At 27.6% G+C, this 20,928-nt stretch overlaps 1 protein-coding gene across 2 annotated transcripts; it reads left to right on the top strand.

The window, feature by feature from the left end:
- Window positions 1-7,624: 7,624 nt before the first annotated feature.
- LOC145071185 (3-oxoacyl-[acyl-carrier-protein] synthase I, chloroplastic-like) lies at window positions 7,625-19,387 on the top strand. Of its 2 annotated transcripts, XM_079018109.1 has the most exons (7): window positions 7,625-8,261; window positions 8,345-8,776; window positions 8,931-9,104; window positions 18,704-18,817; window positions 18,894-18,995; window positions 19,073-19,139; window positions 19,244-19,387. In XM_079018109.1, exons 1-7 carry the CDS (start codon window positions 7,797-7,799, stop codon window positions 19,309-19,311), a joined length of 1,422 nt encoding a protein of 473 aa, XP_078874235.1. In that variant the 5' UTR covers window positions 7,625-7,796; the 3' UTR covers window positions 19,312-19,387. The 2 variants fall into 2 exon arrangements, 1 of the variants encoding a protein (XP_078874235.1); XR_013690294.1 differs by lacking the exon at window positions 19,244-19,387 and having other exon boundaries at window positions 18,904-18,995.
- Window positions 19,388-20,928: the final 1,541 nt, after the last annotated feature.

The following is a 20,928-nucleotide window of genomic DNA, read 5'->3' on the forward strand; positions in this document are numbered from 1 at the left end:
ATATTTTTAACATTTTTGATGTTTATTTAGATGTTTTTCCAAACATGGTTATAACTCAATGAATGAATAATATTTCAATCAATGGTTAGTTCATAATCTCATTGGTTAACGATCGCTTGACGTAATTGAGAATACATCATTGATAAAGACCATATATTTTTATATTAATGTATAAATGTTATACAATTTAATATATTCTTCATTTTGATCGTATTAAATTCAAATGTGAATGATATTCATTAACCAATACAATGTTATTTGTCTTAGTATAATGTTGAATTTACATTTAAAATAATATTGTTACAATATACAAAAAAACTATTCACAAACCAATTCTTATAGTGTATTACTAGATTATGACCCACGTTAAACGCGGAGAACATAAATTAAATACATATTACATCAATAAGTGACATTATCTTAGGTGAAATTTTAATAAAAAAAATGTTCGATTATTTTTAGACTTTTTGAACCAAACTTATTAAATAAAAATATTTAATATCTATATTAGAGTAATTTAGTTTTTTAATACAATAATTTCTAACATAAATGATCCATGTGATGCGACTTATTGATTAAAACATATTGTGTAGTAGCGTTATGAATTGACTTTGTCAGGTGTACCAATTTCCATGGAGGCTTACATGACTCTTTTCATATTGGCCATAATAAGTTATTATATGTACCATCAACATTAAATTCTGTAAAGAATTTCGATAAAGATTACAGTTTAAGTGTATTGTCATAACCATAAACATCAAATTCAGATATTTTAATTTGGTAAAATTATAAAGTACTGTTTCCTTATAAGAATTAAAATATGATTTTTCAGGCTACACCCGATCACATATACATATCTTGTAATCAAAGAAATTATTACAAAAAAAACATGTTATGAACAAAAATATAATATTAGTTTCATAATTTACCAAATGTTAACACTAATAAATAATAATGGCTTTTCACAAATTTTGCATTTTGATCACTGCATCCAACTAACAAATGAAATTCAGTTTAGAGGATTGATTCAAGAAGTGCATCCATGACTTTTTGTAGCCAAATTTGAGGAAATGCTAAGACCTACCAAGATATGAAGGAACAGTCTATGAGGCTACAAATGGTTTCTGGAGGGAAATAGAAATTCAAAATCGTTAGCACATATTTTTCATACCTGCTTCAATTATTAAATTTAGATCAAACTTGTCAAAATCAAATTACAAAAAAAAAAAAACCCTGAAATATAACCTAGCAATCAAACAACATATTTTTCATACAAATAAATATCACAAATCCACAATTTATACTTTATATAATATTCTTAAATTATATCTTACCTTTTCATCTTTAATGGTTACTAACACCTCTTTCTGTCTTATTGTTGTGACACACATGTATATCAAAAATAAGAGAAAGAAATTTAGAGAACGAATGTTGATAGAGTGATCATTCATTGAAAACGCAACATAATTATTCATAGAGACGCTAGGATTCTTCTATAGACCGCTAGAAGATCTATATAGTGACAACCTATATGACTTCTATGAGAACGCACCATTTAAAGTAACAGATTTGATTAATGTAAATGAAAAATCATTTGGAATACTTACCAATTGTGATTGTTTCTACTTGAATGTGAACATTAACATTCCTGTAGAGAAATAGAATTTCAAATTAATCCTATATAGTCAAATCAACAAACATGACAACACAAAAAGAAACCTAAATTGATATATAACCAATTAGGTTTTGTTGAACAACTTTTTCAATTTATCAAAATTTTATTTTATTACAAACCTACATGAGTAATCAATAATCTTAAGCAAGTGAAGGAAGTAATTGTTAATTTAAAGCTAGTAAAAAATACAATATTGTGAAATTGCTTATAATTTGCATGTTTGTTTATTGTCCTGGAGGTACCCAACCACTTGGACATGTATTATTGTTTGATTAATTAGTGCATTAATTACATTATAGAATATGAAATTTAACAATTGTTCAAATTCATTTACACTTGATTTATTAATAGAAAATTGACAAATTTATAGTCATAAAAGTATGCTTAATTCAATAAGTTTTTATCAAAATTAGTAGAAAACCGAGTTTCTTGAATAAACAAATCAAATACACAAAAACGATATAAATAAAAAACAAAGAATTGAGCAAAGAACATTTGAAGATCATGTCAGAGAGGTATGACCAATATGATCTTTTTGACACTTTTCAATATAGTCATGGTTAATGTTTTCTTATCTTCAAGATGATAAGTACAAGTGAGTAGAGAAAACAAATTTATAAGCATAAAAATATGCTTAATTCAACAAATTTGTTATCAAAGTTAATGGAAAATATTTTTCTTTTCAAAATACTCAATTATTAAGTATGTAGGATATTACTACTAAGGTATTTAGAGTTTTGCATCCTCCTCTAGCTTCAATACAAACATCAACTAATGCTCATCATTTTCAAGTAAAATTCTCTGCAATTTAAACTTAAATATAGTAAATATAATCAATAACATTATAAAAAAGGGTAATTTAAGAATAAATACATACAATTATTGAGTTAGATAGTTGGAAATCGAGCAATTGTAATTTAACATATATCAAACCGATTATTACTTTCAAAACTTGAGGTATTTACTATATTAATAAGATTTAAATTCAAGATGACTGTTTTTCCCTTGATGAATTTTGGTACCATCGATCTACATTGAAAATGAAATAGAATAATTATGAAGATATATCATGTTGATTTGCAAACATATAGGATGGTCAGTGCATAAATTACAACTTTAAATTTGGAGAGGATTTGAATTTTAAATTTTATTTTAGGGATAAAGGAAATTGGTGAAGGTTTGAGCGGAAACGTTAATAGACAACGTGTTTGACCAAACATTGGTTAATATGACATAAAAAATTTGATCTAAAGGTGGAAAATGTATAAGTAAAACACAATCAAAAGTCTTTATTGTTTTAGATGATGGAATAAAGTTTCTCTTTTAAACATAGATGTCAATCTTCTATTTAGTAAATGTAAACCTCTTAGTGTTCGTCTCTCTCTAGCATCATTGTAATGAGTTTTATTATTTAATTATATAAAATTGTATGATATCATTAATATATAAAAATAATTATATTTCAATGGTAAATATTACTAATAAATTTATAAATAATTTCACAAGAAATATAAATAATTGTTTTATAACGGTGAAAAGATTTATAAAAGTTTACAATTTTCTAAAAAGTGGTAGTTTTCTAATATTTATATTGAGGTTGTAATGAATAACATTGTAGCAATGCTGAAATATTCACATTCAAATGAAATAATAGAGTAAAATATGATTAAATATCTCAATTCATCTGAGTTTAAACTTAAAAGGAAAATAGATGAATAATTCAGCATTTCATAAAACCCAAAATATATTCAACTGATCAAAATTCTAACCCAAAAACGAATAGTATGAAATAAAGTCATCAAAAATCAAACCCCAGAACCAAATAGTATGTAAACAAAATATGAAATGATTAATATTCAAATCACTCAACTACTCAAACAAAATCATGAAAATAAGATATTATTTATCTTGCTTTGGAATTAACAGTTTTGGCTTGCCTTCTCTAGAAGTACGATTTGTCATTGATGTTGATGGTCATTTATTTGAGGACATGGTTGTCAGATTATCAACATCGTAAACATCTTACCAGTTGTGTTTTAATTCTTCATGTCCATATATTTTTTTAAAGGATGTCCACTTAGTTAATGGACTTGTTGTAGTGTTTTTATCAAGATTCGAAGCGGGTCTGGCATTATCACCAGTAAACGAAATAACATCCTAAATGTAGAAAATAAATTCATATGTCAATCTAAAAGTTAATAATATTTGAAGGTTTTTAAAATATTAGATTTAGTTATATTATATTTTGAAACCTTCGAATTTAATCTGTCTTGAGATCCGACTTTTGCCAATAAAACATTAAACAAATTGGAGTTTGGCGCCTACATTTGTAGTACATAGAAATATGTTAGTTGGTCAACTGAAATATAAAAAACAAAATTTAATAAGTGTAATGTTTGTAATATTCTTCGTAAAAGAATGTTTCCTGTTCGATGTTAATTTTTTTTCCAATTCAACAATGATTGTATTATCAACAATAAAGTTTGAGATCGTATAATCATCAACTTTGTTCTTCAAATCATAATGTGAAATTTGAATTTGAACACCAACTTTTTATCGAAAAATACATTTAAAGCAAATGGATAAATTTCCATATTACCCTCCTAAAAATAAAAAAAAATGGTTATAAAAATAGATAGACAAAAGGTAAAAAATTAGTTTTATATAAATGAAGTTAATATCGATATCCTCATTAAAGTTTTGAAGCAACTCTTGTGCAGTTTTTCTAGAAGTTTCTTTGTTTCACGATAAAATAATATAAGTGACACCACACCGGTAAAGTCTTGTACTTGAATGTCGATTTTGAAACTAAAGCCATTGATATAAACAAATACAGTAATATAAAATTAGAAAATTCAACTAAAGAGTATAATAATATGTATAAAAGAATTATTGAAAAACTTAGAACAAGATATATGTATTTGTTTATGCAAGTTGAAGTGTAACAACAAAAAACTTATTTATCTTGCTTTTGGTCCGTTCCACGAGTTTTGCCATCATACGTTAAAATGACTTTTATGGCTTTCTCTTGACAAACATGAGTCAACATATTAAAAAAAATTAATATAAATGATATAATTTTGTTTCTATAACTAAATGAATGAAACTAATATACTAAAAGTATATTAATTAATTTTTTTATGAGCTCTCAACAGGAATATAGTAATAACAGGTAATAAGAATAAAGTAATATAAGAAATTGTAGAAGAAGGAGAAAAGAGTAAAGAAAGAACCTATAAAAAATTATAGAATAAGACCGTTAAAGAAGAGCACTGTAAATCATACGATTCAATTCAAAATCGTAAGAAGAACAACTTCAATTTAATCGTATATATAGGTTGTTTTTCAATAAGGAAATCATTATCTTCCAAAAAAAAATGGGATCCTAAAATATCATCTTGGAGATTTTCGGTTATTCATCTAGAAAAAAATGATATGATTTATATTGAATCAAAATTTCAAATTAATTGACTTGCTTAATTAATGAGTTTTAAATTCAAAACCATTATCTCAAATTGATTTATTTTACGTGGGATATACCGGGAGATAAACTATAAATAATATTGACATTATTTTTTACTCTTAAATATTTTGCTAATTTAATAGGATTAGATTAGATTTTATAGGTTAATGACCAAATTAATGATATGCTTATTTAATGAGTTTTTTCAAAAAAAATAAATAAAAATTAAACGGGTTTGAATTTTGAAGCCAGGAGCTATAAATAAGAGAGTTAAATTAAGAACAATATTAGTTAGAGAAACTAATATCTCATATATAAATAGAATTATATGGTATAATTGATAATGTAATTATTGAATTTAAAGATTCTATAATTAAATGTAATTGTGTTTGAATTTTATTTGAAGAAGATGATGTCATCAATCTAATCTAATGGTGGAAAACATAGAATTGAAATTGAATCAAGGGTTCTGATTGCTTTATTGATGAATTAAGGGTTCTGTTTTAGTAATATTTAGAGATTTATTTTTATATATAAAGGTTGTATGTACAAAATAAATAAATGAACATGTATAGTTTAGTCACATAAATAAAAATAACAGATTATAATTATAGTTTTACTAGCTGGATTGAAGTTAGTAACATCATCAATAAATATGTCGTAATGATTTTTAAACTTTATTCATATATGAATAAATAACATGTCATGATGATGCCATCACTAGTAGGAATGAAAATTTAGTGACATCATCAAAAAAAAATTTCCGCAATGAAGTTTAGCCTCAGAATTGGACAAAATTCGCATATTTGATTTAAAATGGTGCGATTTACAGAATTCACAGCTTTGCTGTGACATACGGTGTTTTTCGGCCATTCGGGACTGTTTAGGGCCTCAAAATGACGTTTTTCTATTTTTATAGTTTTCTGAAAAAAGTTGTCATTTATTCACAAATGAATATAACATTAATAAAAAAAAATATGCTTATATGATTATTTTATTAACCTAAAAGATTAGTTGTATGTGAATAAATATATATTCTTATCAAATACTTTTTTTTATCTTTAATTTTATATATTTTGTAGTTCTCATTTTTATTGACAGTTTTATTCATTTGTGAATAATACACACACACACACACACACACACACATATATATATATATATATATATATATATATATATATATATATATATATATATATATATATATATATATATTCATTTGTGAATATTACATATGTTCACATGTGGATATAATTATTATATGTTATTTACATATAAATTACAAATTTTCTTACGACCTCAAAACGACATATTTTTTATTTTCCAAAAAAATACTTTATCCTTTATGAATATTACATATATTCATTTGTGAATATTACATGTATTCACATTTGAAAATAATTTTTTATATGTTATTCACATTTGAATTACATAGTTGCTCTGTGTTTTTAAAAGACATACATTGATTCTCGTGTAAAGACATATACATTTGTGAATATTACGTGACATATTTAGTTTATGCATTTCCTCGAACATTTGGCATGCAAATAAATTAACTTATATAATTATGATAATAAAAATTATCAATTGAAGCCAATAATTACAACACAAATCAAATCCTATCAAAATCGATCAATAATCAGTAGGTTTAGATCAAAAATTTGAAAAACAATCTATAAAAAATAAAGTTTTTCAAGCCTGACAATCGATTTTTAATAAATTCTTCAAATATATGGTTATGTTGATGTATTTTCGATTGCTATCTGTTGTTTGATATTGGTAAATCTTCGATTGATGAAGTTTCAATGACTGGTGATCGCTAAATAATGTGACATTGATAAATATGGATTATGTTTAACAATTTTGCTTTACATCAACGAAACTGGACAAGATTAAATCACGACTTACACTTAATAGTACAAATAAACGTTTATGATGATGAATCACTACATTTTGATGAAATAACGAAGATTTTTGATAAAGAATTTGATGTTTTTATGAAGTGTCGATGTTTTTTTATGATGAGCGGATGACGTTGATATTTTTTTTTACGAAGAACAGATGACGTTGATGAAAAAAAGATGATGTTGATGGAAAACATATGATGTTGTTGAAGAACAGAGGAACGATCCAGATTAATGAATAACATATGGTGTTTATGAAGAAAAGATGAACGATTCAGAAGAACAGTGTATCCTTAATGACTTAATCTAAATGTGTTTACATATATAAAAATGATTAGCTGAGAATGATTCCCTCATTCTCAAACTTTTATATATATATATATATATATATATATATATATATATATATATATATATATATATATATATATATATATATATATATATATATATATATATATATATAAAATGAACGTGTTCATATGTTTTTGTTTTAAAATTGGTTTGGGCCCCTACTCTTAGTGGTCGTATAAATCCGTAGTAGATGATCTTATGCTGTTACAAATATATGACTTTTCATCTTAAGTTGATTCTCTCTCTCACTTTTTCTCTTTCTCTCTATTTATATATACACAAACCAACAAACACGCATAGCGATACCACACTCTGAAGTTCTTGAAACCTGATTTAAAATTCTCGGATCATTTTAACAATTTAACCATCTTGATCATACATCAAGCTCTATACAGTTATGGAAGCTCATGCTCTTCTCCAGACATCACCTTCTCCGTGGGTGTCCCTAACTGGCCCACCAAGAAAGCAATCTCTTTTCATTATTGACAGATTACCAGCACGTACCACTGCTATACGTACCCATCTATTATCTAACCATGCTTCTATAACAGCTCCTAAACGGGAAAAAGATCCAAAAAAACGGGTAGTTATAACGGGTATGGGTCTTGTCTCTGTGTTTGGGAACGACGTTGATACATACTATGAAAGATTATTAGCTGGAGAGAGTGGAATCAGTTTAATTGATCGATTCGATACCTCCAATCTCCCCACACGTATTGGTGGCCAAATTCGAGGATTCCAAACACATGACTTCATTGATCGCAAAGTTGACCTCGGACTTGATGATTGTCAACGATATTGCATTGTTGCAGGGAAAAAAGCTCTTGAAAATGCTGCTCTTGGAGTCAATAAACGCTCAAAGGTTCTTCATTCATCAAAATTTCTATGTCGTCAAATATAAAGTCCAATGGTTAATTTAATGACGATGTTTTCTGACATGTACAGATTGATAAGGAGCGTGCTGGGGTGCTTATTGGATCAGGAATGGGAGGTGTTAGTGTATTTTCTGACGCTGTAGAGTCTCTAATAGATGGAGGTTATGAAAAAATATCACCTTTATTTACACCTTATTACATAACAAACATGGGTTCAGCGTTACTTGCGATTGATCTTGGATATATGGGACCAAGCTACTCCATTTCAGCTGCTTGTGCGACATCTAATTTTTGCTTCTATGCGGCTGCTAATCATATCCGTGAAGGTGATGCTGATTTGATGATAGCTGGTGGCGTCGAAGCTTCTTGTATTCCAGTTGGATTTGGAGGTTTTGCTGCATGTAATGCTTTGTCTAAGAGAAATAATGATCCCAAGACTGCTTCTAGACCATGGGATATGGATAGAGATGGAATCGTGATGGGTGAAGGTGCTGGTGTTTTGGTAAACTTACCACCCATGTTGGACTTCACTGTCTATAAATTGTATTAAGACCACAATCATAATGATGATGGAGAAAAGCAAAACTTTTTTTTTCTAGCTGTTTCTACTTGAAGATCAATCTGGTTTTATATATATTTTATATTTCTTTTCTTAGGTGATGGAGAGTTTAGAACATGCAATGAAAAGGGATGCTCCGATACTTGCTGAATACTTGGGAGGTGCAGTAAATTGTGATGCTTATCATGTAACTAATCCACGATCTGATGGGCTTTGTCTTTCGTATTGCATACAAAGCTGCCTTATTAATGCTGGTGTGTCGGCAGAAGAGGTATGTTTCACTTAATTCCTCCGAGTTTGTTTGTTTGTTAATTTGTTTGTTTTTTTTTTGTCGAACAAGTCATATTTTAGGGAAATTTAAATTAACTAAGAGCACCCACTATGCCATTTTCTCAAATGTCCATAAAAACCGTGAACGGATGAACCGCTTCACAAATTTCAATACTCATAGTAGAATGCTTATGGTTATGTGGCATAAAATGTACTAAAGGGTGTTTGGACAGAAAAAAAGTGTTTATTGTTTATGGTTTATTCCTAAGTGTAATTGTTTGGATAGATATCCTTAAAAGTCAGGTGGTTATTGTTGTAATAATAAGCTAAATAAGTTGATTTTAATAAGCAGTTTCAATTAAAAAATCAAAGAATATTTTATAAATAGTTAAAAAAAATAAATTGTAGTGATAAATGCAAAAATTAAATTGTAATATCTATTTAACTAAAATATTTCCTAAAAATATTTTTATAATCGTTAAAAATTTTCAAATAAGTAGCTTAAAATAACCTACAATAATAATAGTTAAAAATAACTCTATATAAATGATTATATTGTTAATTTTAAAATAAAAAAATAATGTTTGATGTTTTAAATAATTATAATTATAGAAATTAAAACATTATGAAAAAAAATTTTTAAAAATTAATTAACAATAAAAAAAGTATAAATAACATTAAACAATATATTATATTTAATTTTATTAATGTGTAGCTCGTGGATAAAAGTTATTCAAACGATTGAGATAATGCAGTTATAATAGATGTATATATTATCATATAATTCAAAATAAATAATATATTATATTAATTTAGTATATGAATTATTATATCAAGTTTAACAACAACGTTATTGTTATATTTAAAAAAACATATATTTTTAAAGACTTCAACAATATGAGTGTTTTTGCGCAACGTGTGGGCATTCGCCTACTATACTTATAAAAGATGCATTTTTACTTACACCACATTTATTTGAAACTTCCATGACTTTTCAATTTTTTTCTAATAATAATTATAAATTGGTTATTAATGTTAAATTAATGTAAAAACTAAATTCTAATCATATATTAACTAAAGTACAATATTACAAAAATCACATTTTACTTCTATTTATGACATTATGACTTTAACTTTTTAATGTATTGTACTTAACTTATTAGCTTAAATAGGTTGTCTTATATGAGTAGTTATCATTTTAAAGTCACAAATTTTATATAATTTATGATTTTATACAAAATAGTTAAATTTTAATTCTAATATAATGTCAAACAGTTAACTTAAATCAATATTTCAGTTCAATTTGAAAAAAATCATGAGAAAAATTTATTAATAGTTAAAAGTTATAAGGTAGAATGCTAGACCTAAATTGTAATCCTAAATAAACAAAAAAAAACCATTAAACTATTTTTTGTAATCATTAAGAGTTTTTAAATAAATAGCTTAAAAATAACATAAAATAATAATAGTTAAAATTAATATTATATAAAAAATTATAATGTTATCTTTAAAAATACAAAAAATATTTGTTGTTTTAGATAATTATAATCAAAGAAACTAACAATATTCATCAAATAAATTTTAAAAAATTTAAATTTCTAAAACCAATTAAAATAATTAAGAGTTTACAAATACATTATTTTATATAACATACAACAATAATAGTTAAAAGTAACATTATATACAAAATTTATATTGTCACCTTTAAAAATAATAACAATGTTTATGTTTTAAATAATTACAATGATAAAAATTAAAATCTTAAGCAAATAAACATTTAAAAATTAATTAATTATAACAAAACTATAAATATCATAAAACCATATGTTATAGTTAATTTTATTCATGAGTAGCCGATAGATAGAGACCATTGAGACAATCAAGATTATATAATTTTAAAAAATGTCTACACTATCATTTAATTTAAAACAAATAATGTTTATACCAATTTATTATAAGATTTATTATATAAGATCTAACAACATCCTTCATATATTAAAAAAAATATTTGTAAATATTTCAAATACATTCTTGTAATTTGCGCAATACGCGGGTGTTCGCCTAGTATACTTATAAAGAAAACATTTTTTCCTTTCACCACATTTATTTGAAAGTCCAATTACTTTTCAATTTCTCTTTAATAATGATTATAAGTTGGTTAATAAGTTTAAATATATATCTAAGATAAAATGTAATCATATATAAACTAAATTTTAATATTAAAATAATATATTTACTTTTACTTATAAAGTTATGTTTTTAACATTAACATATAATACTTAATATATTAGTTTTAAAATGTTGTATATAAAACATTATCATTTTAAAATATTGTTACTTTTAAAAACAAAAAACAATGTCTAGTGTTTTAAATAATTATAATGATAGAAATTAAAACGTTAAGTTAACAAATTTTAAAAAATTAATTAACAATAACAACAAGTATATATAACATTAAACTATATATCATTTTTTATTTTTATACATGAGTAACCGGCAGGTAGATGTCATTGAAACGATTGAGATTATACAGTTTTAGTATATGTATATATTATCGTATAATTCAAAATAATCAATATATAATAGCAACTTAACATACGAATTAGTATATCAAATTTAACAATAACATTATTGTTATATTTAAGAAAACATATATTTGTAAAGATTTCAACTATATAAGCGTTTTTGCGCAACGCGCGGACACTTGCCTAGTTATTAAGAAATTTACACAAATGGTCCTTAAAACATACAACACGAACCCTTACCTTATAGACTAAATTATACTTATATCGTTTTGTATTTTGTATTTATATATTTCGTCTTTACCAAATTTGTATATGCACTTAGACATACATGTATCACTAACAGACAGTTTCGAAGCTAAAAGATTATTAGCGGCGACTGTGACTGGATTGTGAGTCGAAAAACTCTTCTTGCTAATTGTGAGCGACGGATTTAGTGACAGATTAGCTATGACACAAATTACCCAAAAAATATTTGAGAACGTTTGGATTTCATTGCTAATTTCCGCAGTTAATCTGTTGGCGATTAGCTCATGCAACTAGTAAATTTCGTAGTTAATCCACAATTAATTATGTGTAAGTGAGAGACAATCTATTCCATTGAATATGTTGCTATTCTATAAGCAAAATTCAAAAATGAAATTCAATGTTTATACCCCCAAAATCAAATGATTATTTATGACTATGAAATAAATATTAATATTCAACTAACAAACAATTTCAAGTATCAAAACCAAATCATAAAAATCAAAATTTTCAAATTCTAATTAGATGGGTAAGTTATTTCCTTGGATACTCTTTAAGATTTCGGTATGCATCTTGGTGAATTCTTGTTTTTTGACCTCAGTTTTTTCACGTTCCAGCTTCGGCTCTTCCTTCGTCTACTCACTGACCAATAAGCTACAAATATGAAAACAAAACACTATAAACATATAGTAGCTACTATTAAAAAATATTAATAAAAAGTCCTAAAGAAACTATATGATATAAAACTATCATTCTGGCATAAAATCATATAGCAACATGGAGAAATGTTTACCGGGTTATGTAAAACATGACACATGCACGATCCACAAAGATTGGGACTGGTTATTCTGTATTTTGTAGAATTATCAACAATAATAATTGTAAGAGACACATGATTTGAAAAACACAAATATATGACTTATAACTAGGATTTACATATGCAGATTCCAAAGAGGGCAAAACTTACCCTCCAAAAGATGTCATGATAAAAATATATAGTTTTTTTAGTATATCTTATTAAATTATTTTTCAAAATCAAACATGTCACGATAAAATAATGGGGTTAAGTGCAAGAAATGACAACCGACTATTATTAATTTTTTTTTTATCATAGATAGAGCGACCACATGTGAAAATGTGGGATATTGGATGGAGAATTTCAACCTAAACCTATTTGAAAACAAAAATTGTAAAATTCATGAATAAATGGAACACTAATTACCACTCCTTCATTAGACCCGTAGAAAGCTAACCAGCATCAAGCAAAATCAATTTGAAAGTACATTTATGATTAAAAAAGTAGTTATATATTATCAAAAAGTTCCAAACTTATATATAAAACGAACCAATTTGAGGCTTAAAAATCATTGAACAGAAGTTGATTGGGATCTTAGATAAGTACCCATGTTCCGATATAAAACATGAACAAAAACCCAAAATTACTTGACTAAGCATTAAAAATAGGAGTTTCTAGTAGAGATTGAGGTGGTGAAGTTAGTAGAAAATGATGGTAAGGTCCTTCATGAACTTACACTATAAACATATAAATACAAATCAAACAGGAGAGATAACACTATGAACATATACAAATACAAATAAAAAAGGAAAGTTAATTTTTCGTTAATTCTCTAATGGATGGATTAGGCCTGTTTATTATACTGATTAGAATCCCTATTAATTAGGGTTGTAAAGGAACTGAAAATTCAACGAACTGTTCACGAAGTGTTCATGAACAGTACGACAAGAAGTTCGTTTTATTTAATATATGAAAGAACATGGACACAAATTCTTGCTCACTTAGTTAAATCAATGAACATGAACATCGGTCCCATTCGTTTGATTATGTTTGTGAACGATCGTTTATGCCCGTTCATATAAGTTCCTTTTATGTTTATATATGCTTAATTGTGTTTAATTACATTACTATATTATATGTTCATATATATATATATATATATATATATATATATACATATATATATATATATATATATATATATATATATATATATTCAGTTATGTTTGTTTATATTCGTTCTTTTATATGTTCGTTCGTTTAGCATATTCATGAACAAGAACGAATAAACATGAACAATGTAATTTGTTAAACAAAGGAACATGAACAAAAAAACTCGTTCATTTATCAGTTTGTGTTTGTTCATTTTATTCGACTAACTTAAAAAAACGAACATGAATAAGAACTCGTTCGTCTTTGTTTGGTTCGTTTATAGCCATACTACTTATTTAAATATCAAACACTTACACATGGTATAAACTCATATATTCCATAAATTTCTATTTTGAGTTGAGTCTTCTAGTATTATAAAAAATTTGTTGTTGTATAGTAAATCTGAGCAATGTAAGAGTTGTTTTCAACAACTTTGTTTTTTTTTTCAACATTCCAATGGGTATACCCATCATGTGTCAAGTTCTTATTTAGCTTCACCAAGGCTGTGAAAAGAAAGAATAATCTAGTTTCATATCATTGACCATCTTGCTTTTGAATAAAAGCATTCAAATTCACTCAAATTACCTAAGTAGGTGGTGGTTGTTTAAACTAATAAAACAATTCCTCTATCTTCTATAAGATAATAAATGAAATTGAACTAGTAGGAAGAATAGACATTTTGAGAAAAAATAAATTCATAAAATGCCACTTTTTATTGATTTGTGATTACAAGATGTAGCTGGGAGAGAGGTTTATGATTATGAGAAAAAATAATTTCATACTCTGGATAAAGAAAGAAATAATCATACTTATAGTGAAGACGACCAAAATCATAATTACAAATAAGAGATATATGGTTATGAGCGCAAAGAGCTTATCAAACTTATCATGTAATGATGTCGTTCAAGCCCACATTAACGAAATCAACTCGCCTAGATGACTTAATCACTTTCAATCAAAAGAGAGCATTGGATTTGTCGAACCTTGAATCTCATACCAACACGACCTTGAACACACAATTGTACTCGTCTTTTGGTAACCTAGACATCTCCTTCTCTCTCAATCTACATTCACACAAAGGTAATTATTGTTACCTATAGAACTAAAAAACATGAAGAAACAAAAAATAGACCAGATATTGAGAGCAGTTCCAAATCTTAGACAAAAAAAACTTAATATCAAACAATTAGAATAGAAAACTCCTAAAAGTAATAAAAAAAATACATGTTTCGTCATCCAACTTGTTGGATCCATACTTTTCTTGTAACTAGAGAGCAAGAATCCCATTCCATTAAAAATTATTGAAAATATCCAATAATGTCCATTTATAAATATATAAATCACAATAGAGGAAACCACATATCAACAAAAGAAATAAAATCAGAAAAAGAAAGGGTGAATATGTGTGCGAATAGGCTGAAATCGACAATAATGGTAGTAGAGGTAGTCATTATCGATGGGCAGCTGGAATCGATGATGATGGAGTTGGGGAGGCCATAGTTAATGGTCTGGCGGGGTGCTAACTGAAATTAGGTTAAGAATATAGCTATTTCAGAGTTGAGGAGGCCACAGTTAATGCTAGTATTGAATATTAATTATCACAATTATAATTACATAAAAGTATAAACACGTAATTCACATCAAATTATTAAAATTCATAAATTATAGTACAAATTAAATATGGAATTACAAGATTAACTATAAATGAAATTACAAAACAATAAAACAAAAACATAGCCTACGTCATGTTGAATATTGATTGAAAATCTGAACAATGTATTATACTATGAATCGGATGGTGGCATGGTCCACTTCTATAAGCTTCAAAAAGATGAAAGTGCCCATTTTCTTGTGAATTTGGTTTGAATGCCTCTAACAACAATGGGCTAAAGGTTTTGAAACGTCTCATCTCATCGTTCAATTTAAAACCAATGAATAATTAACTTGGGGAAGTGGTACAAATCCAACATTATATTATTGTTTGTATGTTATAGTGGTGTACATGTAATTGACAATGGAAATAAATAATCTTCTATATGTTGAAAATTTGAAAAGACATGTGAACATGGAAATCATTCCATTTACCACTTACTACATGTGTATATACATTGAAAATGATGGACAACATAGGTACTTTATGTGGTTGTATCAAGGTTTGAAGCTTTGCAATGCTCTAACAAGATCGTTTTGAAACAATAAAAGACATTTACGAACACTTCACAAACACACACACACACACACACACACACATATATATATATATATATATATATATATATATATATATATATATATATAGAAAACATCATAATGGTCCCTGTGGTTACCCAAAATCTGAAGTTTAGTCCACGTGGTTTAGAAACCTCATAGATGGTCCCTGTGTGTTTCAAAACTTTTGATGCTTGGTCCTTTTTGTTAACTCCGTTAAGTTTGTCCATTAACTGAAGGGTATTTTTGTCATTTAACAACAACTGGGACCATTTATCATGTTTTCATGTATTTTTTTAAAAAAGAAAAAATTAAACATAATTAAATATATAAAAGGTCTCTCTCTCTCTCTCTCTCTCTCTCTCTCCAAACACATACATACACTAGATCCCCACTCATATTCTTCCCCTACCTAACCATTCACCTTCATCGATCCTTGCTTCCTAATCTAATCATCCATCGATTGACTGTTGGTGAACCAAACCTCCCACCATTGGCGTTACTGATTCCCACCTCCTCCGATAGCTCTATCGCCTCTGATGTCCAGTGGCCCCGTCTAAAAGCTTCATCGCTTCCCCGTCATTGCTCGTCGGATATCATAGCATCACCGGAAATCTTTCTTCATCCTCATCGGATTTCAAGTCGGAAGCCTCTCTTCATTCCACTAGATTTCAATTTCAAAACCAATTAATCTTTCTTCATCCCCACTAGAAAAACCTCCTAAGATACCAATGTTGTTGTGGCGGTTGTTCTGTCTGGTGGAGTTGTGAATTTGATGGCTAATTGCATCGCTGGTGGAGGGTTTATGGTTGTTCGATCTGTGTAAATGTTGGAAACCCTAGCATTTGATTTCAGAGAAACTGCTTTGGCGGCTTCCAAAATAGGTTTAATCGATTTCATTAATTGGGGGTTTTGCCTAATTTCGTTTTCGACTTGTTGAAGCAATGATCTCCGATTTTTTACTGTTTTTGCATCTGATAGTTTTGAAGGTCTAAGTTCTAGTGTAGTATGAACTTTTGATTGGTTTAATGAATGAGATGGTTGTTTTTGCTCATTATTGATTGGGTACTCACATGGGAGAAAAAAATGAACAATTTCAATGAAGAAGATGAAGAATACGGTATTAGTAAAGATAATGGCGGTGGTGAAGGTTATGTGGTGGTTTGGTAGGTGGAAGTAACGATGGCTATGGTGTTTTGTAGTGTTGGAATTGAGAAATAAGGGTGGTGATTTTGGTCTAATGATGACAGTGGTGATGGTGGACGGTGGTGGCGATGGTGGTGGTAATGGCAGACAAAGAGTAGGATAAGGTGGGGGTATGGCTATGGTGTATGTATGAGAGAGAAAGAGAGAGGGAGGGGGGGGAGAGAGACCTTGGATATTAAATTTAATTTCAAAAAAAATAAAAGAAACGAAAACCTCATCAAAGGTCCCTAGATAGTTAAATGACAGAAATACCCTTCATTTAACGGTGAAAAGCTAACAGAGTTAGCAAAAAAGGACCAGACATCAAAAGTTTTGAAAGCACAAGAATCATCTATGAGGTTTTTAAACCACGAGGAATAAATTTCAGATTTTGGGAAACTACAGGGACCATTTATGATGTTTTTTCATATATATATATATATATATATATATATATATATATATATATATATCCTTATTTTAATAAAGAAATAAGTTGATTGTCCTTTTGGCATGTATTACCTTATTAGGCCTTATATTAATGTCATGTCACATGTCAATTTATTGATTATAATTTATCAATTTCAAATTTCAAAATTTAAATTGTCCACTTTAATTACATTAAATTAAATAACATTAAAATAAAAGTTAAAATTAAATTAAATAAAATTAATACAGATTATAAGGTCACGTACTTATTTAAATCAATGACTATAACTTTATATAACTACAAAAATAATATCTTTTAATTAATAATTGACTAATAATTTTGAGTTTTTACTATGAAAGTTTAATTAATTTTGTAACCGTGATATATATATATATATATATATATATATATATATATATTAGGATTTTAATCCTGCAAAGCAATATATGTAGGAGATAGACCATAGTGTTAGTGCCTCTTTGAATTACAACTTACTTTTAAATTATATTCGTAACCTAATTTTGGTTTATGTTTCATTCCAAAGATTTATATATTATAAGTTTCTTCATTAGATCTTCTATGTCATTGTCTCCAACATTACAATACATTCATCGATTAGTTCATAACTAGCGTGTCACACACATAATCATTCTAATCTTCTTCAAAACTGCCTAATGAATTAATAATAAACCTTGAGATGGTATAATATGCTTGTAGAGAAAATTAGTAAAGAAGAAGATGAAAGACTAGATGTAAATATTAAAAAGATTTAAGAATAGTGGATATAAAAAATATTGTTATAAATCTAGTTTTTCTATAAAATAAAAAAGTTGAACTTGTTCTTGGTATCTTATTTGAAATATAAATTAAAAAATAAGAATGCGAGACCAATTTATAATCTTTGAAAAAATATTATGGATAATGAGGTTAAGTTTATGAATCTTAAAGGTATATATATGATATGGCTTGCTACAAAAACCAATGGTAGTGTTGTGAAGCTCTATATGAGTTCTAACATTGGTGATGTTCAAATATCTCAAGAAACTAAATAATTTTTGCAGGTAAACTACGTTAATGCACATGCCACTTCATCTGTGGTTGGTGATCCCATTGAATTAAAATCGCTTATGAACGTATTCAAGAACACTTCATGGACAAAAATCAATGCCACCAAGGTAAACACAATGATCGTCTAAGTTATCTCTATAACATGAAGTCTATATTGAAATTATCTTCTTATATGTTGTTCAGTCAATGATAGGTCATTGCATGGGCGCAGCTGGAAGTCTAGAAGCCATTGCTACAATTAAAGCTATTCAAACAGGATGGTTACATCCTACCATCAATCAATTTGTATGTGATACCAATATTCTAATCGTTATACACTGCTCTTTTATTCTTAAATTCTTGTGTTTTGGTTGCAAATGTAGAACCTAGAACCAAGGGTGGAGTTTGACACTGTTGCAAATCAAAAGCAACAACATGAGATTAACGTTGGTGAGTTTTTTTTTTTTTTTTTTTTTTTTTTTTTTAAATTTACCTTGCGTTTGGAATATTCCACGATTTTTTAATTTCACTAAATCAATGTTTTGGATATGCAGCTATTTCAAATTCAATGGGTTTTGGTGGACACAACTCTGTTGTAGCGTTTACTGCATTCAAATCTTGATAAAATCATTGAGAATATCTCCATTATCAATAAAGAATAGTTTATGGTGTTTAAGGCATGTATCGATTTGTCAAAATATGCAATAGAATTATAAAATAATATAAAATTTAAATAAGTAATAAGAGTTCAAAGCCATATTCTTTTTAGCATTTTAAACTAATACCATTTTTTTTTTTTTTTTTTTTTTAAATGGCAAACCACCCATGTCTCCACCGAGACTTGAACCCCTGACCTCTCATATGAGATGATCACTCTATACCGCTAGGTCATTGACCATTTGGTATCATTATAAATTATGTATTTTATGAACAAAGTTTAATATATTGAGAGAAAACACATCTTAGAGATTGGAAACATGACGTTTAATACAAATAGAAAAAAAAACAAACCTAAACAATACAAATGAAAAAAAAAATATAAAATATGAGCATATAATAAAATCTTCAAAAACATAAAAAAACTAAAACAAAAAAAAAGTAATTATAATAGCATGAAATTTAGAGAGATTTGACTTTTAGTCAAATATTGATCAAAAGGAAAAATGGTCATTAATGAGAATTTAGTAAGTTTATGAAGTTTTGAGTACATGAAAATAACCAAGATGAGTTTATGTCACTAATATGAGGTTAAAAGAGTAAGTTGAAGAGAAGGAATGCATAAGAAGATGAATTTTGGCCAAAAAGGATAAAATGAGAAATTTTATGTTTTAGGGACAACTTTATGACTTAATAGGTGAAGACCCGTATTAAGTCAGTAAGAAATGAATTATCAGATTTGTAGATCATATGAACACTTTTGTATGGATATAAAGATCATGGAAAGCGTGTTAGAAACGAAGAAGTTCTGCGTGTTAGAAGATGGGATAAAAGTTGATCCCAAAGTTGGAATGAAATCAACAATGTAGTTTGTTGGCCTCCACGGTGTGGTGGATAACTTGCCACGGTGTGGCGGCATATATACGTTACAATTTATCTCAAATTCAAATGGCCATCACGACGTGGTGAGGCCTTTCATCACAACACAATGTCAAAAAAAATTAAACACTTGATACACCTTCCTTCTCACCAAAATACTCCCTCTCTGTTATAAAAAGGAGATCCAAAGATTTTGAGGAAACGGGATGATCAAGTGGCATGAAAAAGTGCTATAAGAAAGGATTTAACATCAAAAGCCCCTAAGGTAATCATCTCCTCCATTTTCAAGCTAGTAGAGCTCTAATGGCGATTTATAGAATTGAACTACAAATGAGATTGCTCTAAGGAAGCTTGTTATTGATGTCATTAAAAGTGTTTAAGAGCTTTCAACAAGTTTTATATGTGATTTCTAAGGTGTAATCTGTATAAAGGGACAACAAAAGCAACAATTTTAATCCTTAATAGGCCCAGAAATCGAATCTATACACAACCTGTCAGTCACAACCCTTGTAGATCTTAGACACCCTTGTAGATCTTTGATTGATTGATCAGAGCTTAAGAGTGCAATGTATCACTCCTCTTTTGTAGTCACACCCAAGGAACTCAGATCAACAACATCCAATAACAACCCATATAACAAACACCATGAATGAAGTCTCCGAAATCCAGATATGTTGGAATAGCAGATACCACTTCTTGGTAA

The sequence above is a fragment of the Lactuca serriola genome, chromosome 1 (genome assembly GCF_051521515.1).
Source record: "Lactuca serriola cultivar US96UC23 chromosome 1, Lser_US96UC23_V15, whole genome shotgun sequence".
NCBI lineage: Eukaryota > Viridiplantae > Streptophyta > Magnoliopsida > Asterales > Asteraceae > Lactuca > Lactuca serriola.

Coding starts and splice junctions, on each gene's coding strand:
- LOC145071185 (XM_079018109.1), top strand. CDS start 7,797: ATGGAAGCTCATGCTCTTCTCCAGACATCACCTTCTCCGTGGGTGTCC. Junction 18,996..19,072: donor ATCCTACCATCAATCAATTT/GTATGTGATACC, acceptor TTGCAAATGTAG/AACCTAGAACCAAGGGTGGA. Junction 19,140..19,243: donor ACAACATGAGATTAACGTTG/GTGAGTTTTTTT, acceptor TTGGATATGCAG/CTATTTCAAATTCAATGGGT.